This window comes from Nesoenas mayeri, assembly GCF_963082525.1.
Source record: "Nesoenas mayeri genome assembly, chromosome: Z".
In the NCBI taxonomy this organism is placed as follows: Eukaryota; Metazoa; Chordata; class Aves; order Columbiformes; family Columbidae; genus Nesoenas; species Nesoenas mayeri.
Genome location: NC_137542.1, coordinates 75,979,741 through 75,994,724, shown reverse-complemented (window position 1 = coordinate 75,994,724; position 14,984 = coordinate 75,979,741). Strand labels below are relative to the sequence as shown.

Below are 14,984 nucleotides of genomic sequence, written 5' to 3'. Positions count from 1 at the left end.
GCAAAATGCACCGATTCAGCCCTCCCCATGACGTCTCCACGACACCAAGATGGTTACATGGTCTCCAACAACCCAGCTGAGGTGAGGATGATGAAGACGGGCTCTGCACCCGAGCTGCGTCTCTCTAACGTGGCAGACAACTGATCCTCCCCGGCGAGCAATAAACCGGATCTAATGAACGAGGAATACTTATCTTCAAAAGATTATTTTTTTTCCAAAGCCACTTTTTTTGGCAGCATTTAGGTGAATTAGCGTCCAAATCCAACTACAGGCTCCTATGAGTGAGGAGAGATGAAGAGGTTACAGCTCACGAGCTGAGCCAAAGCAATGACCTCATGAGCTCCGAGGCATGAAGATTTCAACAAAAAAAGCCTATTTACCAGCAAAAAAAGCACCCAGGTAAGATTTGGAAAGACGGGGCAGGAGGAACCTTCAAAATACCAGTTGTCCCAAAGGAATTGTGTCCAGCGCTGAAGCGGAGCCGGATTCTGTCTGTGTCCAGGAGATGGCAGAACACGCCGTGCCGCGGTTCTCCAGAGTGACGCACACATTCTCCAATTTCAAAATAAAAGGCTGTTAACGAGCATTTTCCCCTCATTTATAAAGAAAAAGGGATTTGCGGGAAGTTGGTTTTGGTTTCTGTCCTTTTTTTTTAACCTTTTCATTGCCAAATAGTCATAGGCTTTCCTTGCAATATTTTGTTAAAATCCTATTGATAGATTCCAGCAGCAAAACTCAAATATATATATTAATGTCCAGATATCCAGAATATTCTGCCTAACTTTATCTCTCTGTAGAGATACACACACAGAAATTAGTGCTAAATTCATGTCCCGTGTCCATCACACCATCAAAGGAACCCGTATTTCCAAAGCAGCCTGCAGGTAAGACTCACTAAATCTCGCAAATCTGGTGGTCTGAACCCAAAAAGCCTCTTCCTCAGGATATGCCGCAAACATAACTCCAATGTGGGAAAGCCCCATGGAAGGTGATTTGTCCTTCTGTACGCTTAGATGAATATTTTCCCTTATGCCCCCACGCACTGTGCTCTGCAGAGACATTTAAACTGAGTGATAAAGACCAGGAAAATCACTGTCGGTGTCACACGATTGTGTTTAAATCCAGTTAACAATGATATGTCAGGATTAAAACAGCTGTCTGCAAGGATTTCACTTATCAATGCTGAACGAGATAAATCCTCACCCAGAACTACTCAGTTCCTCTTTCCTACATGCAAAATAACATAGTAAAAGCACAAATGAAACACCAAATCCAGCATTCCCACCAGGTCTTCCAGCTTAGAGCTGCCACACTAAGAATTAAGCTAGATATTAAGGTGTATTTTGGAATTAATTCACTGGAGTCAATGGACTCAACCTGGTGTTACAATGAGGAGGACGAGGAGACAACCAAACCAAGAGGACCTGGCCTATTTTGTAGCTGTCAATTATAAAAGATAAACCCTAGAGGAGAACATCAGCTCCTCACACCAAAGACGGTTTGACTCCTCACTTCATAGAATCATAGAATTACAGAATCATAGCATAATTTTGGTTGGAAAAGACCTTCAAGATCATCAAGTCCAACCATAACCCACCCCTGGCACTGCCCCATGTCCCAAAGAACCTCATCTGTGTGTCTGTCCAACCCTCCAGGAATGGTGACGCCACCACTGCCCTGGGCAGCCTGTTCCAATGCCCCACAGCCCTTTGGGGAAGAAATTGTTCCCCAGATCCAACCTCAGCCTCCCCTGGCGCAACTTGAGGCTGTTTTTAATTATTCCTCAGGGAAAATAACCTTATTTTGCAGAATTACTGGGGTCTGTATCAGCTGACTGATGTTTTCTCCCTGTGACCTAAAGTCCAGACATACCAAGGATGCTGCCAAAATCAGCAGCTATTCTCCACTCCTTCCGCTGGTTTGTGTATTTAGTGCCAGCTACCTCACCCAAAAGAAACAGTAAAGTGGATCATCGCATGGTTTGCAGGATGAGCAAAGCTTTTCCTTCACATGGTGAAGGAAAAAAACTTGTCCATCGGCTACTTTAAGGACTAGGGCTCTGGAAAGTGAAAAATTATACGATTCTGACAAACTGACCTATTCAATAGAACTTTCTAACTCAAAGCCTCACCCTGTCATTCCCCAGCATTCAAGCACCAAATGTCATTTAAGCAGAATTACTAAAATCGGGTTGTAGAGACAGATTTAGAGAAGAAACAGGACAGAGAAAAAGTACAAGTCGATGAGCATTGCATATAAACATACGCACACCCCAAAGAGGAAACATCTGGATCAGCACATCATCACCACTGGCTTCCTGGCCGCAATTTATTTTGGAGCTTTCAGGAGCCTTGATGCTTTTCAGAACCTCCTTTCCTAAAATATATGAGCCCTGTGTCCATGTACGGGTATAAATATATGCATATTTGTCTGTATATATATACTGCCTTCAACGTTTTGCCTCCCAATGAAGTCTCTGCGGTAACTACCCTTTGCCCAGCGCTAATATCAATGGCAACGCTTGCTGAAATCACCGCAGAATTATCCATCACAAAGCCCAAAGGACCACAGCTCAGAGCATCCAGCTCGGGTTTTACCACTTTTTGGGAGGGTTTCCCACCTCGGAGAAAGGTTTTTCCACTTCTGGGAAAGGTTTCCCACTTTGGGGAAAGGTTTCCTAAAGAAAAGTAAGGCAGAAAAGCTTCTGGTCTCCACCGTATCGTGAGGAGATGTCCTCATCACCTACCTGCCACACTGGAAGGACCTTCTCTATGTCGTTCAAGTTGATGCTGTCGCCATCCTCGTATTTCCCTTTTCCAAGCCTGTGGCAGGAAGAAAACAAAAAGAAAATTGAGTGAAACCTTGCTGGAAGCAAAGTTCATTTTCTATTATGGCACATGGGGGAGATCAGTTCACCCCGCAAAGGACCCTCATGAAAACAAAGCAGCTCTCAGAAGCGAGTGAGCTGTGTCTTTAAAACACTCCCACGCGGGTGTAAAGCCATTAATACAAAATTAAATGCTTTTCCCAGTCCTCTCCACCTGCACCATCCACCACAGCGTTCAAATGCTTTGGGTAACAGCAACAGTGAGAAAATCAAAGGCCATTCCGAGCAGAAGCGTTGGGGGATTTGATTCTCAGACGAAGTAAAACTGAAAGCAAAACCCGCCTGGAAAAAAACAGCTAAACAAATGAAGATATGAAAATGTAATAAAAACTGTTTCCTTTGAAGAGCTGCTCATTTGTTGGCCTCCACGGGAGCTCCTGTTCCCCTGCTGAGAAAGGTGTCGGCAAAAAAGCACAAACATACATCGCAGACAGCAAACAGCGATTGAGATAAATACAAACATACAGTCTGAAATGTGAAGAAAAAAGGGGTGAGAAGCCAAGCACTGACATACCAAACATGTAGTTGGTAGATGAAGGATTTTCTTGTAATAAGGAAAAAAAAATCCGAAGATAATTACTAGTTGGATGCAGGGAGCTTATAATGATACAAAAGAAAAAACAGTCAATAAATATCCTTCTACATTTATAAACTATTTTTATAATGCAAGAATGATAATGTATTTTTTTGTCAATCAGTGACGTATTAAATAACACATATTATACAGAAACTTTGATAGCAGCACTTCCAGGTAATTAGTGCCTTGAAGTTAGAGAACAACAGATACTGGTGGTATTACAGCAACTGGAGTGATAAAAAAGGCAGAAAAATGGAACATGCTGAGGTACCAGGCTTGAAAAACCACCAAGCTGAATGGATATACTTAATTTCATTAGCACTCCAATTGATTTATTGGAAATCAGAGGTGTTCAACAGTGGACTAGCCCTCACAGATGAAACAGTGCCTTTGATTTGCAAATGTCTGTATATATATATATATAGGAAAAGAATAGATATATATGGTGGGGATGAGGAGGCACAGCTGAGCCTGAACTCAAAAGAGGTGGTTGAGAAATTTAATCTTAGAGTCTGGGGAAAAACTAAAGTGATAAATGGGGCTTGGGAGATACCTGGAACAAAGAGAAAAACATCTGCTACAAAAGCTGGTTTGAACTGGAAGAGGTAAATCACAGCAAGTGCTAATGCTGGAAACGAGAGGCAGATAAATTCAAGTCAGAAACGAGGTGAAGTTGTCTTGTTTTCCTCAACCACTTCATAGCACCAAACTCAGCATCTGCAAATAAAATTTGCTGTTTTTTCTGGAGGAAGATGCTTCAGCCCAGCAAAAGACACTTGAGGTGAAACCAACGGATGAAATTACCAGCCAGCCTTGGGCAAGCGATCAGGAACAAAATGGTCTCTGCTGTTTGAAGGGTAGAAACGTGTTGTGAACAGCATCTTTCCCTTTTTTTTTTTCCCTATTAATTTTTTCCTTGCATAGCCAGCATGTTAAAAAACACTAGAGATAACTTCAAAAGTTAAAAAATAAAAATTTTGGTTGTGGTCCCTCTATTCTAGTGTAAGTTACTTATACGACCTGCATCTGGGAAGATGTGTCGCTTGTTCTCGTGACATCTATTTAACTTTCCTGCACATACACTAATTATTATTGGATTTTTACAGATATAATATCTAGGAGTGATTAAGTATTTCCTCTCCGTCCTGCTCTTTCTACCTGTTTGCACCCTGGGCATTCATACTACCCAAGAACCAGAGGAAGAACACAGAATTATAGAATCATTTTGGTTGGAAAAGACCCTCAAGATCATAAAATCCAACACTCACTGTCACTATAATGTCCCTGAGAACCTCACCTGTGTGTATTTTCAACCCCTCCAGGGATGGTGACTGCACCACTGCCCTGGGCAGCCTGTTCCAATGCCCCACAGCCCTTTCCAAGAAGAAATTTTTCCTAATATTCAATCTATACATAAAGCAGACCCTGCTGTATCCTCCCTATACATAGCAGGTGTCGCTGGTAGGATCACCTGGCAAGTGCCATCAACCATGGAGCACATTTTATCTTGTTTTACAGAGGGCCTTTCATCTCATTTTTCAAAACCATCAGTAGTAATGAGAGCAAACATGATTAAGGCACTTAAGAGACTTGGAAATTTAGCGTTACATTGCTCCAAATAGCCTGAAAATTGCTGTTTATGTACCTGCAGTAAATACTTATAGTGCAGAAAAAAACAGCCTAATCCAGTCGAGCGGCTCTGCCTGTCCCTGTGTGGTCCAGGAGCCTCCACCAGGTGCTGAGGCTTTGGAAAAAACCAACTTACCAACAGAAAAGAATTTCTATGGCAGAAGATTTCCATCCCTACATACAACACGGCACAAGAAGTTATCTGCAATATTCTCAACCTCATCTTTTAGGGCTGTACTGATTTATTTTTCTATCCTCCACAGGCAGCAAATGATTAACAATGAGGTAAAAATGATGAAAATTTGATGGGGTAAAATATGATTATGAAGTTCTTACTCTGTTTTTTTTTAGCAGAGATTTGGAGTGAATTACATCAGGACTGAACTGAAGCCTCGTCATAACTTGGGATAACAGGACAGGTAATACTTTCCTGCAGCCCTGAACAGGCGCTGCCAGTGCATTAACCACCAGGATTGAATAATAAAGAGAAGACAAACATGTATTATGGTTGATTCTCAACCTGCAGAGAAATGGTGATGTCCATCTAAACAACACTGGTGAAGCTCTTGCTCCCAATATGCATTTACTTGGCTTGACTAAGCAACAAACAAAGAGGAATCTCCAGCTGTCACCACCAAAAAAAGCTGTTAAATATTTTCACGATTTTCTGGGTAGCAGATGGGGATTGAACACTTGGATCTACATGGATCACACTGATGTTTTCTCCTTCCCTGAAGTCTTGCTGGAGAGAACTTTGTGGGAACTGTAACTGGGAACAGCACAACACCAGGATCTCTCCTCCAATATCCAGAGATATTTAAATCTAGAGGACTTGGATCTAAGAGACTTGGATGTAGGAGATGTGGATCTGGGAGACTTGTATTCAGGAAACTCGGATCTAAGAGACTTGGATCTAGGAAATGTGAATCCAGGAGACTTGGATCTAGGAGATGTGGATCCAGGAGACGTGGATCTAAGAGACTTACTTAGATCTAGGAGATTTAGATCTAAGAGACTTGGACCTAGGAGATTTGTATCTAGGAGATGTGGATCCAGGAGACATGGATCTAAGAGACTTGGATCCAGGAGACTTAGAGCCAATGCGTTTTATAGACTGAACCCTATCAAGCAATGCAAAATACGGCGAGCAGCTCTGCTCCATCCCAAAATCAGATGACAGAAGAGCAAGACAGACTGATTGTTGCATCCTCAAACCCCAGAATGGTCCAGAGCCTCTTCTCCATGTCCTCCATGAGCCGTGAGGCCAAGCTGGTGTTACTAGAGCAAGGGAGAAGTTAGAAATGTTGCTGGAGAGCACGGTATCGCACGCATGACACTCACCCTTCTCTGTCTATGTGAGGCAATGGGTGTTTGGAGGTGTTCCGCAGCTTCCTGTGAAATTGGGTGAAATCAAGCTTTTCAGGCTGGGAGTCCCATGTCACGCCACTAGGAGAGAAAAACAGGGAAAAAACCAAAGAAATAAAGTCCACTAGTGGTTAAATGGCAACAAGCTGAAGAGCAGAGGGCACAGGGAGCCTGCAGACAAGGAAAGCTGGTGCTTCTGGAAGCACCATTGCCTGCTGCAGAGCACACAGATGCGGACCTCCGACCCTCATGCTGCTGCATGGTGTTCCTTTTCACTTCTTCCAGGGTTTTTTTGGAGATGCTGAGTTCCTGCTGCTTGCACTAAACCTCAAGTTTTTGCGTCTCATGCAGCACACACTTAGCAAGCTCTATGTGCTGTCTGTATCAAGCAGATATTGCAACAGGTAGGGGTCTGGTCCATGCCATGGAGATGTTCTCTCCGGTCCTGAACAACCTGCCTGCTCCAATGGCCTGCAGCAAGTCCAAGGTGGGAACTCAAGCCCTGTAGATCCTTGCAGGCACAGAGAGATGTGTAAAACTGGACAGAAAGTGTGTTTCACCACTTTCCCCATGTCAGAGCAGCAGCTGAGAGCTCTTCCCAGCAGCTGCAAAGCCGACACATGATTGCATGGCCAATTAATGGTAGAATTATAGAAAGGTTTTGGGTTGGAAGGGATCTTAAAGATCCAACACCCCTGCCATGGTCAGGGACACTTTGCACTAGACCAGGTTGCCCAAAGCTCTGTCCAACCCGGCCTTGCCTCAAGTCTTGCCTGGGCAGCTACAAGTAATTGTACTGATACTGTAAATCAGCTTATTAATAAAAAAACCCAACCTTCTAACATCAAATCAATTTACAATTTTAGAAGCAAGCATCCTTTATTGACACATCGGCTCCCACGGGAATCGTTCTCGGGCCCCGAACTATTCCCAGACACAGGCTATATCCACACAGATCATACATATTCATTACACTTCCAATAAATCGTTTGCATCTGCATCACATCCCTTTGTTATTCGGCTTGTATCCTGCTCACGTTGGTGTCACTACCTTGTCTTCTGAGAGCAAGGGCACTGCCTTCTAACCTTCTCCTGCTTATCTTAACAAATACCATCCTTGTGACTTAACTCCTAGCAAGTGCCTAACACCTCACAGCTGTGAACCTTATTAACTTAGTAAACGCCTAAAATCTAGGACCCTTATGAGTATAGACTTATTACTAATTGCTGATTTTAGGTATCAATATTGGTACTGGTTTCAGATGTCTGGATTGAAAACCCATCCTAAGCGTGTAGGATGCTCAAACTAGACTGATTGCATTTTAAACCCAGCTTACCTGAAGGAGTCGAAGGTGTTGGCAGCCCAGATGTCCGTGCCCAGCATGTCGAGGGAGGTCTCCTTGTTGCCGTTCTAGGAGGGAGGGAAAGGCGGTTACTCATGGAAGGTACGAGGCACAATCCAGACCATGGCACAGCCTCTCCCACCGCCGGCCATGGAGATGTCCGGCTCTGCTCCTCCTGATTAATCCACACTCACTGCAACGCAAAGTCCCTTCACCCTCTGCACAAACACCTTGTGAAGGCAAAGGGTGACCCAGTTTCAGCCTTGGGAACACAAAGCCGTGGACAACAAGGAGCAGACAACATGTAGGCTCAGCTCTGATTCCATCCCCGTCCTCATACCCCATGGTCCACAATCTCCAAGACCCATCAAGGTCCAGCAGGCAAGTTGACATCCCCATCATGAAGACACCCAACTTCAGAGTCACAGACCAGCTGAGTTGGGAAGGGACCTCTGGAGCTCATCAGTTCCAATCAGGTACCCAGGATCATATTTAAATGGCTTTTGAATGTCTCCAAGACCCACCAAGGTCCAGTGGGCAAGCTGACATCCCTGCCTAGAAGACACCCAACTTATGAATCACAGACCAGCTGAGGTGGGAAGGGACCTCTGGAGCTCAGCTGGTCCAACCAGGTGCCCAAAAGCACATCTAAATGGCTTTTGAATGTCTCCAAGACCCATCAAGGTCCAGTGGGCAAGCTGACATCCCCACTATAAAGACACCCAACTTCAGAGTCACACACCACCTGAGGTAGGAAGGGACCTCTGGAGCTCAGCTGGTCCAACCAGGTGCCCAGGACCATACCTAAATGGCTTTTGAATATCTCCAGGGATGGAGATACTCTTCACCAGCAGCTCCCAGAGCCTGCTGTCACCAAAAAGGATGGGGAAAGCTATTCTGCTTCTTCAAGGAGTCATGGTGGCATGACTTCTCCTTGCTCTAACAAAAGGCGGAAGACATCAGAACCCCACACCATGCCACCTCGCCCATGTACACCAGCAAATGAGCTCACACAATTATTCCAATACATGTCCCACCAACAAGAAGCTGATGGTTCCTTCCCCTGAGAAGCAAAAGCATCGTGGTATAATCAGGTAGGAATTCAGAGAAGCTTTCAGACAACTGTGAAGTACCTTGAATTCTCCCATGGAGACTTGACCCTCATGGGATGGACACATAAATGCATTACAGATAAATGCATTACAAATCGGGAATCCTGTATTACCGATTTTCCCCAATATTTCTTACACATATTCAGATTATTCATAATCTTACATATATTCAGATTATTTAAGTATTTCTACCCAAAAGGTCCAAAACACGTGGTGAAGAAGGTGGCTTCTGTATATTTCCCACCCTATAATTTCTGCTATTTTCAACTATTATTAATAGTAACCAAGACACTAAAAACTCATAGAAATTTGACCATTTCTTACTGAAGTCCCAAACATCAATCTGCGCATAAAATGAGCAATATTTTCCCAATGAGCAGGATGTATTATACATCCTCGCTGCACAGATAGCCACACTTTGCAGCCATTCCCAACACAACAACAAACTTAGACACCAGATATTCCAAACACCACCACATTGATCCTTTTTTGTCTCCTTCAGGGGGTCTACAGATTACGATTTTAATCTTTGAGGTCAACATGTCTCTGCACAGAAACAAACTGCCAGAAATATCTGAAATTCTCATGATCAATGACAGAAGATGAGATCTTTCTTCGAGGCAAATGGAAGGAAAATTTTCTCCCAGCAAGGAGAGAAATTAGTTTTCTAACTCTTTAGAAGGACCCTCGTGTATTATAATGAAAATAAACATATGCAGGTCTTCATAGCTATAATCCAATAAAGAGATACCTCTTCTTGCAGAAAAATCCACCTCTTTTTCTATTTCCTATGGATATGGGATATTTTAAGTATCTGTCAACGAGCCGGCTAAAATAGGATTTCCCAAGAATAAAGTATTTGGGTTCAGGAAGAAAGACCAGGAACACATAACCAGCTGCAATGAAGATCAGCCAAATCAGCAATAAAGATATTAAATAGCAAAAATTTAAGTTAACGTAGGTTCTTAATGCATCAGGTTGCATCCTAAAATTGTTGCCTAAATTCAGCTCGGTACAGGTCCTCTCCATCAAGACCGCACCAGGACCAGACAATAACACACCTTGTCATTAAGCTGCGAGTCACTACGATCATTTTGAGACTTTTTTTTGGTCTTTGATGACCTGTTTTTATAATCACTTTTGGTCTCGACTCTTGAGGCAAGAGGACACTTGCTGCTCAAGTGAACGTGTGCCTCAGGGTGTACGCTAAAATGCTCACAGCATAGTACCAAAACTTAATACTAAGACTTTAAAAAAGCCAATTTTCAAGTTCAGGGATAAAAAAAAAAATAATAAAAAAATCATGTATTTAAGAAAAGAAGTGATTTGTTTCTGTTCCCCCAGGACCGCAATTATAACCATCACCAGTTTTAACGTGAAGCTCCTGATGAACCAACCCTCAGCTTTAGATAATTATTTTCACCACGGAGGGGTGAGTACTGCTGAAAATTAATTAAGCCAATAGGAAATATGATTAAGAGACACACTGACAAGAATAACAGCAATACTCATGAGAGATTTAGTTTTAGTTTGTTTAATTTTTGTTCAGTTTTATGGTTTATGCTGTTATAGCAAGGACTTAAAAATATTAAGCTGATCATTTCATTTTTGTTTAAGTATTAATGGTTATTTTATAGATGTCTTAGGAAAGATCATTTACTTACATTAAAGAAACTTACTGAAAATATTAAAACACAACACTGTGTCATGCATCAGTTTGCTATGATAACATTATGAAATATAAATTTCCTGGTAGATGTGAATTTCAGTAACATTATGAACTGTTTTAAATGCCTTACAGAAGGTACGTTCAATTTGAAACTAATGTAACAAATACCAATGCTTCTCCATTTCTGAAAGTGTAACTTTTTAATACTTTTCCATACATATAGCAATTGTTTCAGCGTAGAATGGACACTCTCAACTTTTTATGTCACTGTGAAGATACTGACAATATAAAGTATTTTAAGACACCACCCTTAGGAAAAGGTTACATTGAGGAAAGATGGGAAATACATTGAATTTATTCTGGGCTTGATTACAAATAGTACAATAAAACATACAGTCTGGGTGTAGGAGAGACCAGAGATTTGGTAAAGCAGAACCTACATGCAAATATGGTTTAAATTCACGTCCGTAACCTCTGTCCTCCCACCACGTCATCTCCATACAATGTCACCCAACCCCTGGAGCTGCCCCCGCAAACAGAGGGACAGACGAGGCCACCAGCTGCGGGGACCCTGACCGTTCACCCGCGTTTGCAGCTTCAGCAAATTCCCCACCAAGGCAGCGTTTACAGCTTTGCAAAACCCAGCTCAGCATCCCACCGGTTACGAATATAAAACCACGCTCTTTGTCACGCGATTGCAGGAGCGTTAGCTCGTCATGGCGCTTTGCATTAATGCAGAACAACACCAGGTGGCTGGCTGAGTCCCTGGTATAAATTAATGGATAATCCTGTGCCATGTGTTACTTGTTAAACGTTTTCTGCTTCTACATTTGAGAAGATTCTGCCAACTTTCCTCCTTTTCAGCTGCCTATACCTCCCAGCTGCACTTTGGTAGGAAACAAAACGGATAGATACCAAACTGTCTGAAAAGGCTCCAATTAAAGGTTTTCTTGTTGAAAACTGCAAGTTTTTGTAAGAAAAATAAAGCTGTTTTGAGAAAAACAGTATTATCCCCGCTCAACGAAAGAAAGATACGCTTAGTCTCATTCCTACCAGAAAAAAACATCACTTTTCAGCAATGACACCGTTCTGTGGGTCCTCTGCCACCAGGACATTGCTCTGGAGGACAAATTATTTCTCCAGAGTCTCCAGGATGGATGAACCAACCAGGAATTTGACCACTGGATCCAAATCTCTCAGAGCGCATCCACCACTTGTGACCCAACCAGCGCTCGTGTGTGCAGAAGAGGTCCCTGGTCTGAGTTTAAGGAATGGATCTAAAACCAAACCAAGCCCAAATTCCAATAGTCTTCTGTGGCAGGGAAGGTAATTCCCCATATAGCCCTGCTGATGGCTCCCACGGAAAGCACTTGGACTCAAGGTCAACATTTAACACCACCTATGTGGTGTCCACTCATTTATCGACTTGTAATAAAGACTTGCCAAAAAACAATTACAGACAGCTCTTAATTTCCTAAAATTAAAATACTAAGACTTCAAAAGAAGAAAAAAAGCTAATTTCCTTTGCACTAAACCAGCTGACTAGGGACTTCTTTCCCAATATTAAGGCGCTCAGCACATCTCAAGAGACTTGTTGAGGCTGAAGAACAACTACAGCCACGTTACTAATTATGCGTGAATTAAGTAGGTCTTTGAGGTGTCCTTCATAACTGACATGCACTCACACCCTACGTGTTGACACACACAGAGAACACGTTGTTTGGAGGACGCCTCCGATAAACAGCAAGCAAAGGACACGACTTCAGCACATCGCTACCAGATATACCTTGATCGATTGCCTGAACTGGCTGCTTCTCCCGCGGCTGCCGGACCTGGATCCAGACCCACGTCTGGAGCCTGAGCCCGGCCGGGATCCTGCGCTCCCGCTGCTGCTGTGATCCCACTCTTCCTAGAAACAACAAACAGGTGGCTTTAGTCAAGGGTAACGCCATCCCACACCCACAAAAACCACCGACGTGGTGAGCCAGGAGGGCTCCAGCTCCCAAACCACACGTGCAAGTTCCTACAAAACCATGTCCATCCACAGGGCTTTCTTGGAGTCCTCTGCCATATTCTGTTCACACAATGCAAAGGGATGACACTGGGGGAGGCTTCAGCGAAGATAAGATTCAGCTCCAGTGCTGTAGTCATAGAATGGTTTGGGTTGGAAAGGACCTTCAAAGCTCATCTAGTGTGTCAAAAATTCCTTCCTCATGTCTTGCCTGAATCTTCCCACATGTGTTAAGGCCTGTGCTGGACCACTGGGTAGGATCACCTTAGGTGGCTTCATGTCTGCTGTGCAGCCGTGTCCCTGCCCCATCCAACCCTTGTGGCACCGGTGGAGCTGGGCAGCTGGTCTGTGCCCCATGATTAGTGACCTGGACTTGGCCATTGTGTGCAAAGAGGAGTTCACGCCTTGTTCTACTTCGCTCTTGAAGTTCAAGGTGGTTCTGCCCTTGCCTTAGCCCATGGCAGTGTCCACAGAGACCTGGGTAGGCTCACAAGGACGTCTGAGACCTGAGAAACCCTCTTGAAGCATCACCCCTCATGTCAGTCCTGAAACACTTGCTCCCCTTGGTATTTCCCAGATTTTCAAAGTACTTGAAAGAGTTGAATATTCTGCGCTCCGTGATTTCACGTTTTTTTAATCATCTTAGGTCACTTCAAAGGTCTTTCCCAAGCCTCTGAGCAAAGCTTTTGGAGCAATTACCCTGACAATATTCACCTTTCTCCCCAAGCACTTTGTGGGATGTTTGGGTAGACAGGGCTGGTTTGGTGAGTTATTCTGGTTTTCACATGACTCGTCTTGCCCTGAGGGCTGCCGGCTGAACAAGAAACCTGCAGGTTGCTTGACAGCAGAACAAGTGTTAGGAGAATAAAAGAGAAAATTGGAAACAGCTCCATAATACACAAAAATAGTTATTTGTGTAGTGTGTCTTCTGGCCAACTCCAATTGTTTTCAGGTACGTGAGGAGCTGGACCCAAACGGTCGACTACACAGGGGGAAAAACTGACTGAAAAGTTGGTTTGGGCTTGGGAGGGGAATGAAGGATATACAAGCAGTTTCAAAGGATGTGGCACTGCTGAATATGCATATTAATCCTCATGAAGATAGAGGAGGTAAGTTTTATTCTTCCCCACGCATAGACTAGAGAGGGCTTGGGGAGAACTTATTGTGGCCTTTCCCTACTTAAAAGGGGCCTGTGAGAAAGATGGGGACAGACTTTTGAGCAGGGCCTGTTGTGACAGGACAAGGGCTGATAGTTTAAACTAAAGGAGGGAGATTCAGGCTGGACATGAGGAAGAAGTTGTTGTCCCTGAGGGTGGTGAGAGCCTGTCCCAGGTTGGGCAGAGAGGTGGTGGCTGAACCATCCCTGGAGACATCCCAGGCCAGGCTGGACGGGGCTCTGAGCACCCTGAGCTGGTGAAGATGTCCCTGCTCATGGCAGGGGGGCACTGGGGGAGCTTTAAAGGTCCCTTCAACACAAACTGTTCTATGATTTTATGATTTTATATGTGAAACATGGAAGTATTCACCCAACAGGAGGGACTGGAAGCAAAATGCATCAGTATCGGTTCCTGCATTGCTCCAGCTTTACGTTCTCCATCCTCAAACCTAGCAAGTCTCAAGTCAAGTCAAGTATTACGTGGTTCCTACAGCCTAAAATGAGTACTGACTTCAAAATAGGAGGTCAACTGGTTTTCAAGTTGTGTATCGATTACATTTGAGAGGCTGAGGTTATTCCCCCACAACAACAGCAGAAAGCACCTTCTTCCCTCCTTGCCACACTGCGACCTGAATCTTCTGATGAGAAATGCCAACTGGCACAAGGTTAAGGGAGCTCTTAAATTGGTGTGGAAGAAAAGAAACCTTGATTGATGCAGTTTGTTGGAGGTGGTTGCTTCAGGAAGCCTTGGGGAAGAGCGAGTCTTGCAGGCGTCCCGAGAAGCGCAAATAATCTTTGACGTGGGAAAAGGCGCCCGTCAACTGAAAAGGTGGTTGGGAGAATCGAACCTTCACCACCCAGTTGTTTAAAAGATTATAGTAACCACCAGTTTGCTCTGTTCTACACACTGAACATCTTGTTCTTCTACGCATGGAAAATTTTTGTGCCAACTCTACTGTGGGACCAAGTCAGTGTCTGCACTCTTTGCTTTAAAAAAAAGAAATTAAAAATAAATATCACCATTCAGTTATATGCGGTTGACTCCACTTTTGGTCGCGGTCGCCTGCAGACCAGCTGAGGCCATGCAAGTTCCAGAAATGTGGCTGTCCACAATAAAACCATTGTGAGAAACGAGGAGATCGGTACCACCATGCATCAACGTCCAAACTCAACAAGACAAGCCAACGGGTACGGCATGAACCGGTTAGGTAAAAATCAGGGCTACCATTTTCATT

General features: G+C 43.8%; 1 protein-coding gene across 2 annotated transcripts in view; it reads right to left on the bottom strand.

Annotated features, from left to right (window-relative positions):
* The window catches only part of CTIF (cap binding complex dependent translation initiation factor), a gene marked incomplete at both ends in the record, with an annotated part of 118,945 nt that overhangs the window by 89,390 nt on the left and 14,571 nt on the right, over positions 1-14,984 (bottom strand). For both annotated transcript variants that reach the window (XM_080362906.1, XM_080362907.1), the window contains 3 exons: positions 2,747-2,822; positions 6,435-6,539; positions 7,796-7,869. In XM_080362906.1, the coding sequence (XP_080219032.1) occupies positions 2,747-2,822; positions 6,435-6,539; positions 7,796-7,869 (255 nt within the window). The remainder of the gene's footprint in view (positions 1-2,746; positions 2,823-6,434; positions 6,540-7,795; positions 7,870-14,984) is intronic.